Source organism: Lynx canadensis, chromosome A2 (genome assembly GCF_007474595.2).
Source record: "Lynx canadensis isolate LIC74 chromosome A2, mLynCan4.pri.v2, whole genome shotgun sequence".
In the NCBI taxonomy this organism is placed as follows: Eukaryota; Metazoa; Chordata; class Mammalia; order Carnivora; family Felidae; genus Lynx; species Lynx canadensis.
The window spans coordinates 10,170,309-10,188,769 of NC_044304.2; the positions used below are offsets into that span (position 1 = coordinate 10,170,309).

At 48.6% G+C, this 18,461-nt stretch overlaps 1 protein-coding gene across 1 annotated transcript in view; it reads right to left on the bottom strand.

The window, feature by feature from the left end:
- Nucleotides 1-264: 264 nt before the first annotated feature.
- The window catches only part of LOC115505324 (adhesion G protein-coupled receptor E2-like), a 28,407-nt gene continuing 10,210 nt past the window's right edge, over nt 265-18,461 (bottom strand). The window contains exons 3-20 of the mRNA XM_030302868.1: nt 17,750-17,899; nt 15,740-15,790; nt 15,309-15,443; nt 11,692-11,847; nt 10,964-11,140; nt 10,412-10,458; nt 10,192-10,269; nt 9,909-10,086; nt 6,983-7,090; nt 6,598-6,818; nt 6,227-6,406; nt 5,471-5,668; nt 4,921-5,156; nt 4,562-4,628; nt 4,058-4,149; nt 3,046-3,214; nt 2,850-2,960; nt 265-2,143 (exon numbers count right to left, since the gene is read on the bottom strand). Of these exons, the coding sequence (XP_030158728.1) occupies nt 2,102-2,143; nt 2,850-2,960; nt 3,046-3,214; nt 4,058-4,149; nt 4,562-4,628; nt 4,921-5,156; nt 5,471-5,668; nt 6,227-6,406; nt 6,598-6,818; nt 6,983-7,090; nt 9,909-10,086; nt 10,192-10,269; nt 10,412-10,458; nt 10,964-11,140; nt 11,692-11,847; nt 15,309-15,443; nt 15,740-15,790; nt 17,750-17,899 (2,396 nt within the window). The 3' untranslated portion in view covers nt 265-2,101. The remainder of the gene's footprint in view (nt 2,144-2,849; nt 2,961-3,045; nt 3,215-4,057; nt 4,150-4,561; nt 4,629-4,920; nt 5,157-5,470; nt 5,669-6,226; nt 6,407-6,597; nt 6,819-6,982; nt 7,091-9,908; nt 10,087-10,191; nt 10,270-10,411; nt 10,459-10,963; nt 11,141-11,691; nt 11,848-15,308; nt 15,444-15,739; nt 15,791-17,749; nt 17,900-18,461) is intronic.

Below are 18,461 nucleotides of genomic sequence, written 5' to 3' on the forward strand. Positions count from 1 at the left end.
TATGTTGAAAGCAATACTCGTTTCCGTTTTTTATTTTGTAGGCAGAAGTGGAGATCCCCCCTATTTTCTCGTAATATTTTAATGATTTTGTTTTTTTTAAAAATTTTGATTTCAAATCCATCACCATTAGCTGTGCAAATTCATAGTTTTAGAAAAGATCCATTCACAGAATTAGTTTTGTGTGGAGGAAAAGATATTTTTATTGGACGTCTAGAAATCTATGATGGTATATAACTTTTAATGAATTAATAACTAGTATATGTATTTACTTTTCTGACACCTTTTTATTATTTTTTCTGACAGCTTTGATTGACCATTTTTAAATTTAGAATTTGGAAGAATGATACAATGAATGAACACTCACATACTCTTCATCTAGAGTCAACAATTGTTAACATAGTGCCACATTGAAAGATCTTTCTCAATTCATTTCCACACATGGATCATGGATACATTTTCTTGCTAAAGCACCTGATAGTCAGTGGCAGACATTATGACACTTCATTCCTCAATACTTCTTCAGCAAATATTTCGGAACTCAAGGAATATTCTCTGCATAACCACAATACTATTATTATGCCCAAGAAAATGAACAATATCATAATAACTTTTAATGTCTGGTACATATTCAAATTATCCTCATTGTCTCCAAAATGTCATCTAGAGCTGTATATCTGAGCCAGAGGCTCCCTAAGATTGATGCCGAATTTGTGATGTCACTTTTGTCTCTTTTAATTTACAGCAGCCTCTAGCCACTTTTAAAAATGATACTGATTTCTCAACTCTGACGTTGTAGCCTGAAAGCAGCCATAGACAATACGTCAATGTTCCAATAAAACTTTATTAACAAAAACAGGCAGTTCCCTGGATTTGGCCTGCATGCTATAGTTTGGTTACCCTCTCTCTAAAGGCTGGGTTAGATTTCAATTTTTTATGTACTAAAAATGGGATGTTGTAACTTCAACAATGGGATGTATGTATCTCCTGATATTCCTAATGTCAGTTTGCCCACCATCGATGATATTAAGTATGGGCATTAATTCAGATGGTGGCTGTCAGATCTCCACGTTGCAAATGTGCACTTTGGCCCTTGTAATTAATCGGTGATCCAAGAGGTGATTCTTTGGTGCTCTGGTCCCAGCCTGTTCTCCAACACCCTTTCACTCAATGCTTTTAGTGACTATTTATGGGATATTGAAAGAATCATGCTCTTCTAATTCTATCGTATTTTCTGCATGTATTAACTGAGCTTCTAAGTATCGCTATGGACTCATGAATATGTTTATCTAAAATATTATACTCATGTACAGTCATTTGATGTTCAAATTGTTACAAAATTGGTCAGTGGGAGCCTCCAGGGAATGTCTTGGAGGGGGAACCACTCTGGGTTTAGATCTTGCCTAGATGCATGGTAAGGATGAAATATTATGTTACGTATAAATGTGCTGTAGCAATATACACCTTTCCCCACAGCTCAACTTATAAAATGTAAAGATGCAGAGACTCGAGTCTCATAGTTCTGATTTTACTCCATCAGATGAAACTTTTTTTCCCCCACATTTAAACTCTGTGAACTTGGGAACTGGATCTCCTTGATCCAGTGCACATTTTTGGAAGGAATTAATCAGTAGGGCTTCAGGAATGGAGAGTGAGTAAGTTGAGGCATGTATGTATGAATGGAGACCAACTGGTCTACTTTGCCCGTAACCAAAATGTTTCCTGGGGAGAAATACTGTGAGCTCTAAAATCAGGCAAGTCTTGGGCAACTGGCATTAGTTGTTTACTCTACAGGCAGGTATTTGAATATTACTTTCCTCTCCTGTGTTATTTTAGGGAAGTCCTTTGAGGCTGGTTTTCCTTGTTATGTATCATCAACCTGAGGAAGAATCTTTTTGGAAAAAGAGGTTTCTACTGGGGTATTGGGTTAGAGCTCCTGATTATACTGGGAAGGAGATGATGAGAATGCTTGTATGTACCAGAAAACCCAAATTTGCCAGCAGCTGAATGACAAACGTTTCCCGCATACTTTTCTCCCACAGTGGTGCCAAGGAGAGTTATTTTTAATACTCTTTGCCCCAAAGAGGACGGTTCAGTGTTTTCTTCACTTTCTAAGAGACAAGTTCGCCAGTTCATTATAATTCTCCTAAAAAAAGAAGGTGTAAAAACGATTCTGTGTTAGAAAGTGCAATGTTTGTGTACAGAAAACTATAAAATATTGTCAAAAGAAGTCTAAGAAGAGAAAAAGTTTTGTGGACCCGAACGTACAAATGCTTGGGACAATTCACATTGCCAGAATCTCTCCCCTTGCCCTCTGTGATTCTCTAATGAGGTTTTACAGTGTCTGTATCTTTGGAAATACTAGGAATGATTGCAGACTTTTATGGGAGGTTTCAATGCAACTTAATCCTTATTTCACTTTTATGACTATATACACACCAGGTGTTTATTGTTCATTATATACAGGGACAGCATGGAATGATTTGGGATACAGGATATGCAGTGACCCTGTACAGCTGGGGCATCTCTGCTCCAGATTATTACTTCCCAATTACTTAGCTGACCACAGCATCTTTCTCTGTTTCTGAGTGTTTTCTATCTTGTCGATTTTAAGTATAGTTAAAAAGTGGTTGCACCATATCATGAAAAGAGGACAGTCATGTGCAAGAGGGCACAGAAGCTCAGTGAGTGAAAGTATAGGAAGAGCTCGTTTCAAGACAGGGAAGTGCCTTCAAGTGAGTCCAGGCATGAGCCTTCCTAGGGCATCGTCTCCTCTCTGCTCAGTGAGGCAGGCATGAGACGCCCAAGCGGATTGGCTAGGGAAGTGCTCTGGGAACACTGCATAATCTTACCGCACTGTGCTTGGAGGCATCAGACACGGTCCTGCTTGAGAGCGTGTAATTCTCAGGCTCGGCTTTGGCTTTCCTGACCCCTCTGAACCATTTCCGGTACTGCTCCCGGACCTGCAGGGGCGAAGCACGCTCTGGGTCAGCTCACTGGGTGGGGTGGGGACAGGAAGAGTCCTGGATGGGGGCCGGACCGTGGTACCTGCTGGCTGAGGAGGCAGTACACCAGGAAGATGAACGCTCCCTGCAGGCTGTTGATGATGGTGAAGAGGTAAGCCATGACTCGGGCAGCTGGCCCCACCTGCAGGAGGCCCAGACACCACGTGCAGCCCAGGATGAGGAGCTGAGCCGTCGCTTTCAATGTCAGCATCCTGGGTAGGAGGCAAGAGGAGGCTTGTGATGCACCGGGAGCAACAGCCCCCTCCCCACCCCACCTGTTTTCAAGTCCACTCCACGGATGCTTCCTACTGAGTAGCGATCAACTTGGATCTTTATCGTCAATGATTCCATAAAAAGAAATGGTGTTTGGGTCAGGGATGACAGTTTGACTAGGACTAGGGATGGTAGTGACACTCCAGAATGTGAGTTTCAAAAAGGTCACGATGCTTCAGGAAGACCCCTAATTTTGCTCAGCTGACATTGTCGAGAACATTCTGTGCCCCTGGCCCTAGGCTGGGGCTTGGGCATTCAGAACAACCAAGACAAGACTTCTGTTTCCACAGCCCTTAGAGTCTGGTGGCAAGACAAAAACAAATGATCACTTATAACATTTGCAAAGTGAGGTACTTCTGCCCAGATCCCATCCAGGGCTGTTCCTGTCCCCACCTTCTCCATGACCTGACCCAGAATGTGCTTTGCCCAGAATAGAGGCCACTGATCTGTGCAAAGTTGAGGAAAGGAAAGGACATTCCCAAACTCTTAGACGAAGTGACATGTGGTTGATGAACCTGCGTTCACATGGGGCAAGAGAAGGGGAAGGCAGGGGGCATAAAACGCATGAAGGCATGACCATGAAAGGGTGCGCTGGGTTCTGGGAACTGTTATGTGATGTTTTGAGTGTGTTGTAAGGATAGAAATGTTCTCAGGACCTACTATGTAAGGCATGGAAGCAATCCCTGTGTATCAGGGCAAAGTCCATTCTCTCTGGACATCAGATCCTTGGAGCTCTGAGGATAATGCTCTGGATGGGGGATATTCCTCTGACTCATCCTCACCTGGTGTTCTGGAGGGTGGACACATCTCTGTTGAGGGAGGAGAGCTTGTTTTTCACAATCCAGAAGGTCATCAGAAAGAAGGCCAGATTAATCTGCAGAAAGCCCACAGGCCTGTTAAATTCACTCCACATCTGGTAAGCATCCTCCTAGCTCATCCAACACCTAACTCGGCAGGTAAGAAGCTTTGTCTTTTGTAGGAGTCCTAGAAGACTAGACCAACCACCCTGTAACTCAGGCATGTGTTTGCCCTGTGACTCTGGCGAGCACTTTGATGCAGTTCACGTGGAAACTCCAAGTTTTAGCACTGAAAGTCCCAGGTCTCAGGAAACATGTTAGTCCTGTTGTTACAATGGAAATTCCTGCATCCTGGGGGGGGGGGTCTCTCATCAGTCCTGGGCCAACTGGAATGATTGCTCCCGCTGCCTGTAACCCTCCTGGTACACCTGGTCTTTGAATGACCGTCACTTGGGCAGGCAGGAGGCTCTGATGTCGTGTGTTACTCACGGAGAAGATGGTGCAGACGGGGCCCAGGATGGTCCATACAAATCCTTTGTCTGTGTGGAGCCAGCATCTAAGAGAGAGATGAGAAGTGAGTCAAGAGAACATTGGCCTTTGTGGATAAAGAATCACTAGAATGTATAACATATAATGATTAAATACTTCATAATGAACATTTAAAATAATTAAATCCTAAGGACTTAAAAACAGTTCAAGGAACACAAAATTCCACCAGAGAGATGTCTTTGGAGTGGGCACTGACCTTTCCTCTGCCTATCATGTTCGGGGGAAATTAAATCGCTATTGGTTCTATGATGGCCACAGTTGTGCTGGAGAAGATAGGGGCAGTGGGAATTGGCACTTACCTGGTGGGTGTTCCATAAAGGGAAGGTCTGGAAGCAGCAGAAATGGCCACGATTAGAGCCGGGACTCCATAGCCCACAGGGAACATGAGTCTCTTCATGAACCTGCTCACACTGGAGTAGTTGACCATCGTCAGGTTGCGTGCCGTGAGGAAGAGGTGTAGACCGTCCAACAGCATCCAGGTGAAGGAGGCCAGGTAGAGATAGTGTAAGGCCCCCGCGATGATGGCGCACAGCAGCTGGGGGAGGAGGAAGGAGTCACCAGGAGGGACTGTCAGGGAGGAGGGTGGCCCCAGGACCCCTCCCATAGCTTGCCAGCGGGGAGAACTCGTATATATATATATATATATATATATATATATATATATATATATGGTCGAGTTGTTGAGAGAGGATTGTCTTCTGCTTCATCAGTCAACGTGAAATAGGCTATTTACCCCTCCAGCCTCCCTGTCGCCCAACGATATTGTGTTAAGGTATCAGTGCAGCAGGGCTCCACGAACTGAGCATCCCGTGGCTCAGGGCAGGGGGTCCTCTGGGACAGTGTCAGTACCTTGATCTTGGTCTGGTCGATGGCCGTGAGGAAGAGCAGGTGGGCCAGGAAGAGGCAGACCGAGAGCTGCAGGTGGAGCGAGGTGCTGGTGTTCTGGATGGCTTTGCACAGGAGGAAGGTGAGGGCTGCCAGGAGGAGGCACAGCAGGGAGAGGCCCAGCCCCACGTAGGTGATGACAGCCAGCACGGGATCCTCCTCCTGGGACCCAGCAAAAAGGACATCACAGTCACCGGTCCTATATCAGTTGACTTTAAGAGGAATTTCATCACCCTGGGTGGGCCTGGCCTAATCAGTGAGCTCTCAAAGCTCTAGGCTCTTCCTAGAGAAAAGGATTCAAAGTTTGAGGGCGTTTGAGGTGAGGGAGCTTCTCCTGCTGGCCTCTGGACAGAAATGCTGATACACTGTGTGAGGGCTTAGAGAGAAGGAATGCAGGTAGCCCCTAGTTGCTGAGCAGGGTCCCCTGCTCGCAGCCGGAAAGAAAGTGGAACCCCAGTCCTACAACTGCAAGGAACGGAATTTTGCCAGCAACCAGGGAGCTCACAGGAGGACCCCAGGCCTCCAACAAGAATGCAGCTTTGGCTGACTCAATGGTCTCAACCTTGTAAGACCCAGAGCAGGCAACTGAGCTACGCTATGCCTGATTCTTGTCCCACAGAAACCACGAGACATAAATTTATGTTTCTTTAAGCTCCTACATGTGGGGAAACATGTTCGAGAGCGATAGACGTGGAAAGCAGCCTCTCTCAGGGATCTCACCTGCAGGTGGCCGTGGGCCATGAGGACGGCAAAGCTGCTGAGGTGGGAGCACTGGCAGGTGGTGTTGGCATCTCCGGTGGCCACCATCCTGCAGCCCGTGGTGGACCAATGACCGCCTCCATCCTGACTGTGCTCCCAGAAGACACAGAACACCTTCTGCGTTGGCCTGGGCGTCACCGACTGTAGGAAGAAAGTGTCGGTGGCAGCTGGAGACTCTTATCCAAAGCTGGTTTGCAAAGGGCTTTCCTGAGGGAAGGAGGCGCCCACGGAGGAGGCCCCCAGGACACAAAGGGTGATCTCGACAGTGAGGCTGAGCCCCGGACCCAGACCAGTTCCTTGCCCAGCCACAGCCCCATTCCACCAGGACTCACGTGGTGGGAGAAGATGAAGGTGACAGGGGAGCTGAGGTTCTGGGTGTCCTTGTTGCTCACAAAGGCAGAGACAACATCCGAGAGCAGGACAGGGGAGCCTCCTGCCAGGAAGTCCCTGTGTTCACGCAGAACTGTCTGCTGCTTAGGGTCCAGGACCAGGGGCGCCTCGGCCAGTAACTTGGCCATCCCTGGAGTGGAGACGAGGCCCACCACAGCAGGACCTGCAGGACCAGGCCAATGTGGATACCTCTGGGTGCCCACCAGGGCCCCTTCTTCCTCAGATGGACCCTTTGTGGCCCCACTCTGCCCCCTACCTCCCCGTAAGCTTCAGGTCCCCGTGTGTCACATCCTTGGGCGTCTTGTGACCTCCCATCCCGGCCGTTACCTGAGTCACTAGATTCATGCACCTCATCCAAGCTCAGCAGCATCTTTGCCTGGTTCAGACTCAAGGTGACATTTCTGTCTCCTTGTTCTTGCACCTTCAGGGACAGGTCTATGAGATGTCAGAGTTATTAAGGGAGTTAGGATAGTATTTGTGGCTGTAGTGGTTACAATAATACTATCATTTATATGTGTGTTTACATACATCTGGCTATCCACACACGAAAGAAGAACAGGAACTCTACCTCGTACAACACACAAAAATTAACTCAAAGTGGCATGCCAAATATAAGGCATGCCTTGGTGGCTCAGTTGGTTGAGCATCTGACTTTTGATTTCAGCTCAGGTAATGACCCCAAGGTTGTGGGATCAAAGCCTGTGTTGGGCTCTGTGCTAAGCTTGGAGCCCGTTTGGATTCATTCTCTCTCTCTCTCTCTCTCTCTCTCTCTCTCTCTCAGTCTGCCCCTCCCCATCTCTCTCTTTCTCTCTCTAAAACAGACAAAGAAACAAACAAACAATCCTAAACTTAAGGGCTAAAAGTACAACAGTTGGAAGAAAACACAGATGTAAATCTTCCCAGCCTTGGATTTGACAACGGATTCTTAGATACAGCACCAAATGCACATGCAACTAAAGAAAAAAAGAGAAAATGAATTTCAAAACAGAAGCACCTGTTCATTAAAGCAAAAAAAAAAAAAAATTCACTCTTATGTGGATCCTGAGAAACTTAACAGAAACCCATGGGGGAGGGGAAGGAAAAAAAAAAAGGAGGTTAGAGTGGGAGAGAGCCAAAGCATAAGAGACTCTTAAAAACTGAGAACAAACTGAGGGTTGATGGGGGGTGGGAGGGAGGGGAGAGTGGGTGATGGGTATTGAGGAGGGCACCTTTTGGGATGAACACTGGGTGTTGTATGGAAACCAATTTGACAATAAACTTCATATATTGAAAAAAATAAAAAAAATAAAAAATAAAAAAAAATAAAAAGTAAAAAAAATAATCTATGGAATGGGAGAAAAAAATTAGCAAGTCACATGTCTCACAGAGTGTACTATTAGAACATATAAAGAATTCTTCCAGCTCAACAACCAAAAGCCAAACAATGAATTAAAACAACAGGCAAAGGGACTTGCATAGACATCTCTCCAAAAAAGATACACACATGTTCAATAATTACACAAAAAGATGTGAGCCATCACTAGTCATCAGGGAAACGTAAATCAAAACCACAATGAGATATCACCAGACACATATGAAAAGACTCTAATAAAAATAAAACAGGGGCACCAGGGTGGCTTAGTTGGTTGAGTGTCCAACTTCAACTCAAGTCATGATCTCATGGTTCGTGGGTTCGAGCCCCACATCAGGTTCCGTGCCGACAGCTTAGAGCCTACTTGGGATCCTCTCTCTCTACCCCTTTCTGCCCCTTGCTGGCTTGTGCTCTCTCTTTCAAAATAAATAAATACACTTAAAAACAACAACAACAACAACAAAAAAGTGAAAGTGCCAAGTGTTGCTGAGGGGGTAGAAATTGGGGTCCATTGCCGGTGAGGATACGAGATGGAAAAATAGCCTCTTTGGAAAATAGATTGGTGGTTCTCAAAAAGTCGAACATAGAATCGCTGTATAACTCAGCAATTCCAGTCCTAAGTAAGTACCCCAAAGAACTGAGAACAGTTATTCAAACAAAAGCGTGTGAACCAATATTCACAGTAGCACCATGTGCAACAGTCAAAGGGTGGCAACACCCGAAATGTCCATCAGTGGATGAACGGGGACACAAGAAGTGCTGTATCCATCTACAATTAAATGTTACTCAGCCGCAAAAGGGAATGAAACACTGATAGATGCTACAACGTGGATGAACCTTGAAAACATCCTGCTAGGTGAAAGAAACCACATAGTGTATGATTCTTGAGGTATGAGAAGTCCAGAATAGGCGCATCCATAGAGACAGAAAACAGACCAGTGGTGGCCAGGGGCTGGGGGAGCGGAGGAATAGGGAGTGACTTCTGGGGGTGGGGTGGAGTACAGTATTTACTTCGAGGGTGATGAAAATAGTTTAGAAATAGAGGCAATGATCACAACTCCGTGAATGTACTAAATGCCACTGAATTGTATACTTTGTTTAAAATGGTGGATTTTATGTTACGTGAATTCTACCTCAAATGAAACAAATAAAATACTTAACCGTGAGAGAACATTAACTGAATATGATTCCAAATTAAGTAAATTGTTTTCTTGGGAAGCCATTTCTATTGTATTTTACGTTCTTCATTACCATTAACTCAACTGCTCATAATTTAGTTTCTATTAAGATGTATATTATTTATAGCTTTATTCATTTCTTCTTTTAATTGAGGTATGGCGAACATAGAACATTATATTAGTTTCAGGTGTACATGGTGATGATTTGTTATTTGTCTGTGTTGCAAAATGATCACCACAGTGAGTGTGGTAAACACCTGTCCCCACATAGAGTTACATTTTTTTTCCTGTGATAAGAACTTTCAAGATTTACTCTTGTAGCAACTTGGAAACATGTAATATAGTGTTATTATCCTCGTGCTGTACATTACATCCCATGACTTAGTTATTTTATATCTTTTGACCCCCTTCACCCATTTAGCCCACTGCCCCACCCCCACACACCTCACCCCTACCTCTGACACTCACTAATTTGTGTCTATAAGCTTGTGCCCTTTTTTTTTTCTTTTTTTTTTTTTTTTAGAATTCCACATATAAGTGAGACCAGATGGTATCTGGCCTTCTGTGACTTAGCATAATATATTCATTTCTTTTTAACCACTTTTAATTGGTTTAGGGAGTGTAACACTGAGATACAAGCGTGGTCACTGGCTCCAGTGAGGCTGGGTTATAAACGAGGTGGGGAAGGGCAGGGCAGGAGCCCGGGGCAGACCCCAGTACTTGCCTGTGCCTGCAGATGCATTGAAGGTCAATGTCCCATTGGGCAGGGCCTGGCTTATGTTTCTCAGGACGTCCTCCAGGCCAGCGAGCAGGTTCGTGGCCACACGGCGCTGCTCTGAGCGGGGCAGCGCCTCCAGGTCTTGTGGGGTCTGCAACAACTCATCCACCCCCTCTATGAGGCCCTGGGGGAAAGCAGACCCAGAAGTCGTGAGCCGTGGGCCAGACTGCATGAAGGGGCTGTCCGTTGAGCCTCAGAATAAAGATCCTGGAGAATAAAGTCTATTTACCTGGATGCTGTCCTGGGCAAAGGCTGGTATGAACTTTCTGGCCAGATCTTCGACTTTTTCAAAGAAGCGGGAGAGTCTCTGGGAAGAGGGCAAATGAGGAGGTCAGAGAGCCTCACGTGCGAGTGGGGAAGCTCGGGGAAAATGGTGGCCAGGGAGGGCGGGCAGCCCGTGCTTCAAGGAAGGATTTCCTGTCTCCTGGTCCCTGCTGGGGCCAACTCACCCGGCTCTTGATTCCATGGGGTGGGGTCCAGCTGGGGAAAAAGTTGCCTGCAAGAGACAAGAGTGCTTCATGAGGTGTGACAGCATCTATCTTTGTACGTGTTCGGGGGTAGGGGTCTGGGGTCAGGTCAGGCCAGGTACTTTCCCAGGCGGTCATTTGGTTATTCAGGGAGCCTCGTTTGGGCATAGAAGCATCGGGAAGGCCCCACTGTCTCCTCCCTGGTGAGTGAGTGCCTTTTCTTATTCACACAGAGGTGTGCTATGGGTGAATGTGGTGGCCTACATGCTCTGCTGCCCAGATATGGATGGAATCGGCCTGGGTCCTCCCTGTCTCCCAGCCCTGGCTGGGTGCCCTCGGCTTCCCCGGGCAGCTTTCAGCCAGGGTGGGGCATCATGGGCATCTGTGTCCCAGCCTGAGCATTTGGACAAAGGCCAGTGTGGGTCTTCTAGGGAACCAAGTGCAGGGAAAATGGTGCATTACCCAACAAGGATCCTGTTGGATCTGGCTCCCACTGACAGCCTTTGTTTTAATTCCCTCAGGGCAGCCGCTCACCTGCTGGTCCCCAATGATGCTGTCTGTTGCTATCTTGTCTCGACGGGGGCCCCTTCTGATCATGTAATTTTCTATGTGTGTATGGGGGTGGATCCGTGTAATTCTGCTTAGACTCCACACAGCATTCTTCTGGCTTCTGGTCATCTGGTTCACTCTCAGGAATGTGAACTGAAATTACTGGGGAGAGTCAGGGTAAGCCTTGTGCAGGGAAGGAGACAGGGACTGAGCACCTGAGAAGGGGGGGGGGTGTTGGCCAGGGAGACCACTGGCTCAGAAAAGCTCAGCTCTCAAATCTTCCCACTCCAGTGTTTCGGGGTGGGGTCCCTGAGTCCAGTGTGGCCCAAGAGGTCTGACAGTTTTCCTGGTATGGCAGAGCCCAAGTGGGCTTTGGTGGGGAAAGGTCTCATCCTGGCAGTCACTGATGATGGTAAAGAGGAGGGATCCTGTGCTGGAAACAATATGCTGTGAGCTCCTTAAATATCTTGAGTGCCATCCTTCTCTCTTGTTTTACAAAAACAAGATGCCAGGGTGGGGGTGGGGGCGGGTGGGCAAGGGATACTCTGAACTTTCAGAAGTGACCCTCTGCAGAAGGTTCTGAGCCTTGGGGTTCAAAGAGGCGTGCGTGACCGGGTAGGTGCCGAGGACAGCTCTCTGATGCCTAGAGAAAGTGGAGCAAATGCCTTCCCACCGCATGGATGGGGAGATGGAAGGCGTGGGGTGGTTCTTACCTTGACACGTGTTCTCACTTTCACTCCTGAATGTTTTTGCCCCAGAAGCAAGCTCGTATCCTGGGCTGCACGTGCAGTGGTAGCTCCCCTCTGTGTTAAGGCAGTGTGCGAATTTTCCACAGGACACTCTGGGGGGTGGTCCACACTCGTTGATGTCTGAAAGCCAACAGGACAAAAGGTTACCTCCCAAAGGTGTGGGTTGGCCTCCAGCCAGACTCTACCAACGGAACGGGAGAGAACTCAGCTTGCAGATGGCATTCCAGGGGCTGGTCTGAGTGGGAGTCAGGTTGCTCCAGAAAGCTGCTGACGGCTCTGCTCATCTCTGCTCTCTGGCTGGGCCTGAGGGGCACCTAGGTTCAGATGCTACTGTTCCATGATGGGGGCCGGAAGGAGGTCCGCCTCCCCTTCTGCAGACCTTGTGGGGTGGGCAGAGGCACTGAGTCTGTCTGTGTGATTGGGAACCTGGGGGTGGGCTCCAGTCGGGGCGACAGTGGTATTGAAGGCCACTCTCCATAATGAGTCAGTGAAAGGAGTCATGGCTGGATTCTGTTCAGGGTCACTCTTATTCGCACATGAAGATAAAGCCAGGTGGTCAGGCCTCTGCCCATTGATAGCTTTCACTTCCATTATTCACAGTGGCCCAAGGACATCCACAGTCCTCATCATCCACTCCCCCAAGCTCCTAAGGTCAGGCATTTCTTTTTAATGTTTATCTTATTTGAGAGAGAGAGAGAGAGAGAGAGAGAGAGAGAGAGAGAGATGCAGAGAGAGAAGGGGACAGAGGATCCGAAGTGGGCCCTGCACTGACAGCAGAGAGCCTGAGTTAGGGCTCAAACTCATGAACCATGAGATCATGACCTGAGCCGGAGTTGGATGCTCAACTGACTGAGCCACCCAGGTGCCCCAGTCAGACATTTTAAAGATGCCCCAAGATGCCTCAGTGGGAGTCTTAATATCTCCACTCCTGAGGGAAGTCCCCTCTTGTCAGAGACACTGAGGATGTGACATGGAGAAGCTGCATAAAGTGTCTCACAGCTGAGTCACTGGGGATGTTTTCGGGCATCCTACATCTCCCTGTTCTTTAAACATGACAGGAAAGCTGTCCACCAGCCAGGTTCTCTCTGAGCAGCTCGGGGACCCACAGAGCAAGGCTGGACACCATCAGCTATCGACAACCTCAACAACTTGATCAGGTGAATCAAAGGGCAGGGGCAGAACGTTTGGTCCCAGACACTCCCATCAGGGGATCCGAGACTTTTAGAACCTGCAAGGGCTCATGACCTCGTGCTGAGTGGGGGTCTGGCAGGCAGCTGGTCTCCCCCAGAGCAGAGTCTCCTACCCGAACTCGAGGACTTCCTTCTAAGGCCCCAGGCCCAGGCTGTGGGCGTCAGCCCCGGAAGGGGCCAGCAGGCAGGAAGAGGCACGGCTCTGTCTGGGCCATGGGACCGCCCTCCTGTCTTCTCAGATGGGGGCGATGGCTGGACACCTGTCTCCAGGGTTGTGGGATGGGGTGGAGTCAAGTGGGGGATGGTTGAGAATGAGGTCCAAGGTGTGGAAAGCATGAGGCCTCCTCAACCAGACAGATGTGCTTCCAGAAAGGAGCTGGGGTCCAGTTACATTAGCGGTAGGATCTCCTCGTCATGGTCACGCAGCCATGAATCTTCATGAGACCCGTGTGCAAATGCACAAAGGCCGGGCAATGGTCACAACAACACCTTTTTTTTCTCTGATAAAATATTTTCCTCAAGCACTAAATGACACATGGGTACTTAGAAAACAAAGAAAATGTGAAAAATGAGAACAAAGAAAATCAACTGTAAGTCCACTATATGAGCTACTGGAAGATTTAAGATAGTTTTCCCCTCAGCTTTTCAAACATATTAGGAACACTTTCCTTTATTATCAATAAATTTGCATCTAAGATGATTTTGAGTAGATGAAGAATATTTCTTGGTGTGAGAGCTGCTCATGTCCTCCTTTCCCCATTATTTTTTTATTGTGGTAGAATGCCCTTAACATAAAATTTACCATGTTAACCATATTTAAGCAATATAATTTTCTTTTATGATTTTGCATTGTTGAAGAATAAAAACTCTTCAGTTTTGTTATTTTTTATTTTTTTAAAACACTTTAGTTTTAGATCTTCATCTAGGCTCTACATCCTTATTAATTGTGACTTTGGCTAATTCAATCTCTTTGAGCCCATTTATTATCATTTAAAAAAATGAAGCCATAAAATTTATAGAAAAAACATAGGGAATAAGCTCTTTGAAATTGGTCTTGGCACAGATTTTTTTGGATTTGACCCCAAAAAACAAAGATAAGTTAGTGGGAACATATCAAACTAAAAAACTTCTGCACAGCAAAAGAAACCATCAAAAAATGAAAAAACAACCTATAGTTTAGTAGAACGTATTTGCAAATCATGAAGCTGAGAAGTGGCTAACATCCAAAATACAGAACTCATTCAACACAACAGAAAAAAGAAAACTATACAATCCAACTTAAAAAATGGGCTGCAGATCTGAAAAGACATTTTCCAAAGAAGACATCCAAATGGCCAACAGGTACATGAAAAGGTACCCAACATCACTCATCGTCAGAGAAGTGCAAAGCCAAACTGTAATGAGATATCATCTCGCACCTGTTGGAATGGCTATTATAAAAAAGATAAGAAATAACAAGTGTTGGTGAGGACGTGGGAAAAAGGGAACCTTGCGCACCGTGGGTGGGAATGCAAACTGGTGCAGCCACTGTGGGAAAACTTATTCAAAAAATTAAAAATGGAATACCACGTGATCCAGGAGTTCTACTTCTGGGTATTTATTTGAAGGAAACAAAAACACTAACTTGAAAGTCGGCATCCTCGTGTTCGTTGCCGCTTTATTTGTAAAAACAACCTTAGTTTTTATTGGTGCCTGAGTGGATAATGAAAAAGTGTCGTATGTGTATGGGGGAGTATCACTTAACCATACAAGGGAAGACAGTCCTGCCATTTGCAACACCATGGATGGACCTTGAGGGCATTACGCTAAGCGAGTTAAGTTGCACAGAGAAAGACAAATACCGTTCGATTTCAATAGATGTGGAATCTAAAAACAAACCCACAAACAAGACAGAAGTCATACAGAGAACAGATGTGTGGGTGCCAGAGGTGGGGAGGGATTGGCAGGGGTGCAGGCAGGCAGGGAGGAAAACTGGTGCTAGATTTGCTTCCTCATGGGTCTGCTGTGAGCAGTGAGGCGGGAAACCATGACCTTGAGGGCTCGGGAGTTCCCGGTGAGCTCACGGCAGGAGGAGAGCCTGGGCTTTCAAGTCCTGTGTTTCTTTCCTCCCGTTGCTTCCATTCTTTCTCCCCTTTCCTTGTGCAATGAGCACGATCATAGTAATAACAGCAGTAGCCATGATAAGAACTTGTGTTGGACCGTCCACTCCATACTCGTCTTTATCGGTTCTCCACACGGGCAGATTTTAAATCTCCATCCGTGTGGGGTAGGTACAACAATGATCCCCAATTTACAGACAAGCAAACTGAGGCATAGAGAGGAGAACATCTTCCCCCTACCACCTCCCCCAACATCTCCATGCGCCCCCAGCAACCCCCCAGGCCCCTGTACCATCACAATTCTCCAAGCGGTTGGTGAAGATGTCCCCGGATAAAGAAGTGAACCCTGGAGAGCAGCGACAGGCCGTGGCGTTGACACATGAGGACTTTGGAGGGCACCACTGAGCACAGTCTGTGGGGGCAGAAGCTGTGGGGACCAAGACCACAGTCAGAAGGCTCAAGAAATGGAGGGAGCCAGCTGCCCGCTGGAGGTCCAGGAGTAGAGCGGGGGAGGAAAGAGAAGGATGGCTGCCATTGGAAGAGCTCAGAAAACTCTGCACATGTAGGGAGGAAGAAACAGCTTCTTTATACCCAGAAGACCATCTGTGAGCCTCATTTGTGCAATAAGCTCCCTTCCTGTACCCCCGTATCGGTGAGAGAACCCAGACCCCAGCATGCACTCCCCAGCTTATGTCACCAGTGGGGCTGGCTGGGCAGACTTACCACTCAGTTTCTGTACAGGCCCCAGTGTCAACAGCAGCAGCACCAAGAGCCCTGGGGCAGAAAAACAGAGAGATGACAGAGGAGAGTCAAGGTCCAGTTTCAACCCCTGTCTGCCTGGTCATTGCCCCCCAGAGGGAGGCTCTTGTACCTTACACAGAACCAAGAGACGGCCTGTCTGTCCCTCTCCCTGGACTCCCCCAGGAGTCAGTCAAGGACAACCACAGCCTTCGCGGAGCCTCGGGTGCTCTAGGTGAGGGGACAGAGTACACACAGGCAGCTGACGTCAGGGATACAACATAGAAACCCCAACCTCTCCCAGCGGAGGGGAGTAAACCTTGAAGTAGAAAATCTTCAAATCCAGTGCCTTCCCCATAGGCAGGTTCTTTGTTCTCTGGCGACGGCAGAAATCTGCTTAGAGAAGGCCCTGCTCTCTCCTCTCTGGTGAGCGGGTGCCTTTTCTATTTCACATGGGGCACCCTATGGGAGGATGGTGTGGCCAGATGCTCTGTTCCCCACGTGTGGATGGCAGTGGCCCAAACCCTCTCTGTCTGTCAGCTCTGGTGCCCTCAGCTTTCCTGGGTGGCTCCCAGATGGAGCAGGGACATCACGGCCACCTGAGTCCCAGCCTGAGGACTTGGACAAGTCCAGGGTGGGCTTTCCTGGGAGCCGAGTGCAGGGGAAATGCTGCGTTCCTGACCAGGACCTGTCATGGCATCCGGCGATGGCCTTTGTCCTGTCTTCCCCAGGGTGGATCTCACTGCCTGCATAACCTTTAGAATCCTGGTGACCCTCGCAGGACATCACGCTCCCGTCCACGCTCACTCTGAGACTCCAGCTCTATGGACATGGACAAGTCCCACACTTGAGCCAGGACTTTCCAGCCAGGCTTGAGGGAAAGGGTCAGGAGAATGAAGGTCCTGCTGGATAGGCAGGGTCACGAGGACGGTGAGGACCAGGCTGAGGTGGACGATGGGGCTGACATCCGGCCAGGCAGCTTTGGGGCTGTGAAGTTGCCTTTTCTGATCCCCATGAAGGAATTCTCCAGGCTAAAAGAAAGTGGTGAGATATCTGAGCAGGGCCAGTGGTGGGTGATGGCTGGGTGGCTGGAGAGGGGGGGGCAGGCGCCCATGGGTGAGGGATGGCAGATGATTCTGTCTTCTCTGCCCTTGGCCTCCCACCAGGGGGGCAGACCTGTGTGCCCTACCAAGTGGGACTCAGCCTCCACCTTCTGTCTGAGTGTCTGGGTCAACGTGGGGCCTCGGGTTGACCTCTTTGGAAGAAGGTCACACCTCTGGCAATGATCCCCTCTGTTTTCATCCAGCCCAGATGGCAGCCTCTTTCATTCGCCTGCATCTTAGAGCGTGTGTGGAGTGGCCCATTTCGCTCTTCCCACCTTCTCCCAGCATCCTCCACATCCCAGTCACCTGAGTTGCCCACTGGCCTGTGAACTAAAATTACAGGCGAGGTTCAGGGCAGAGCCCGGCATGGGCAATTAGAGCCTGGAGGCCAAGAAGCCGGTTAGAGTGCCAGGAGGCATCTTTTCCAGGCCAGGTTGTGGGTCAGGGAAGGTAGGCCCACCCTGGGATCGCCCCCCTCCCACATTTATGGGCAGGGCTCCTGGGTCCATCGTGATGCCGGGGGGCCGCCAGGGGTCCTGGTGTGGCTGAGCCCGTGTGGATCTCGGGGGAGCAGGGGGAAAGTCTCATCTTGGCTGCCACTGATGAAGAAGAAGAGGGTGGATATTGCTCCGGAACATGACACGCCGTGAGCTTGTGAAGTACGTCGGATGCCATCCCTCCGGTTTTCTGAACGTAAAATGCCGGGTGGCAAGGGAGATGCTCCAAAATCGAGTTCAGTGCCAGTCTGCAGAGGGATCTGAGTCTGGGGCTTTGGGGAGGGCTGGGACACAGGTATAGGTGCCCAGAACGGCTGTCTGAGGCCTGGACAGAGTGGGGTCCGTGACCTCAAACCTCGAGGATGAGGAGACAGGAGGCGCAAAGCCCTTCTTACCTTGACACATGTTTTCACTCTCATTCCTGAACGTCATCTCGGGAATCAGCTCCTGCCCTGGGCCGCACATGCAGTATCTCCCATCCACGCCCTGGCAGTCAACGTAGGGTACACAGGGCGTCCTCCAGGGTCGCTCACACATGTTGATGTCTGGAATACAACAACGTAAGCTTATTCCTTCCACTTTCAAAGGAGTAAGTTCCCACAGGCAGAGAGCCCGGTCACCAGCCTGACCCGACAATGAAGGCTGGACAGACGCAGCTCCCGGGTAGCACTCCCCAGGCCGGACTGAGCAGGGCCAGCTGCTCCAGAAAGCCTGCTGACGGCCATCTCTGCTCTCTGGCTGGGCCTGAGGGCCACCTAGATTCAGATGCTACTGTTCCAGGATGGGGGCTGGAAGGAGGCCTGCATCCCCGTCTGTAGACCTTGTGGGATAAACAGAGGCACTGAGTCAGGGTCCAGACCCTTCCCTGTGGTGTTATTTGTGCCGCTGGAGACCTGGGGTGGGCTCTCAGGGTGCCAGTAGCATGGAAGGCCACCCTCGATGCTGAGAGGTGGAGCCAGTCACGGCCTGGGGGCTGCCTAGGGTGACACATGACACTCAGCATTCACACCTGAGGATAGAAACCGATGGCCAGGTCCCTGAGCGTTGATGGTTTCTACCCGCTTTACTCACAGTGGCCTAAGTACACCTCATAATTCTCATCAGGCC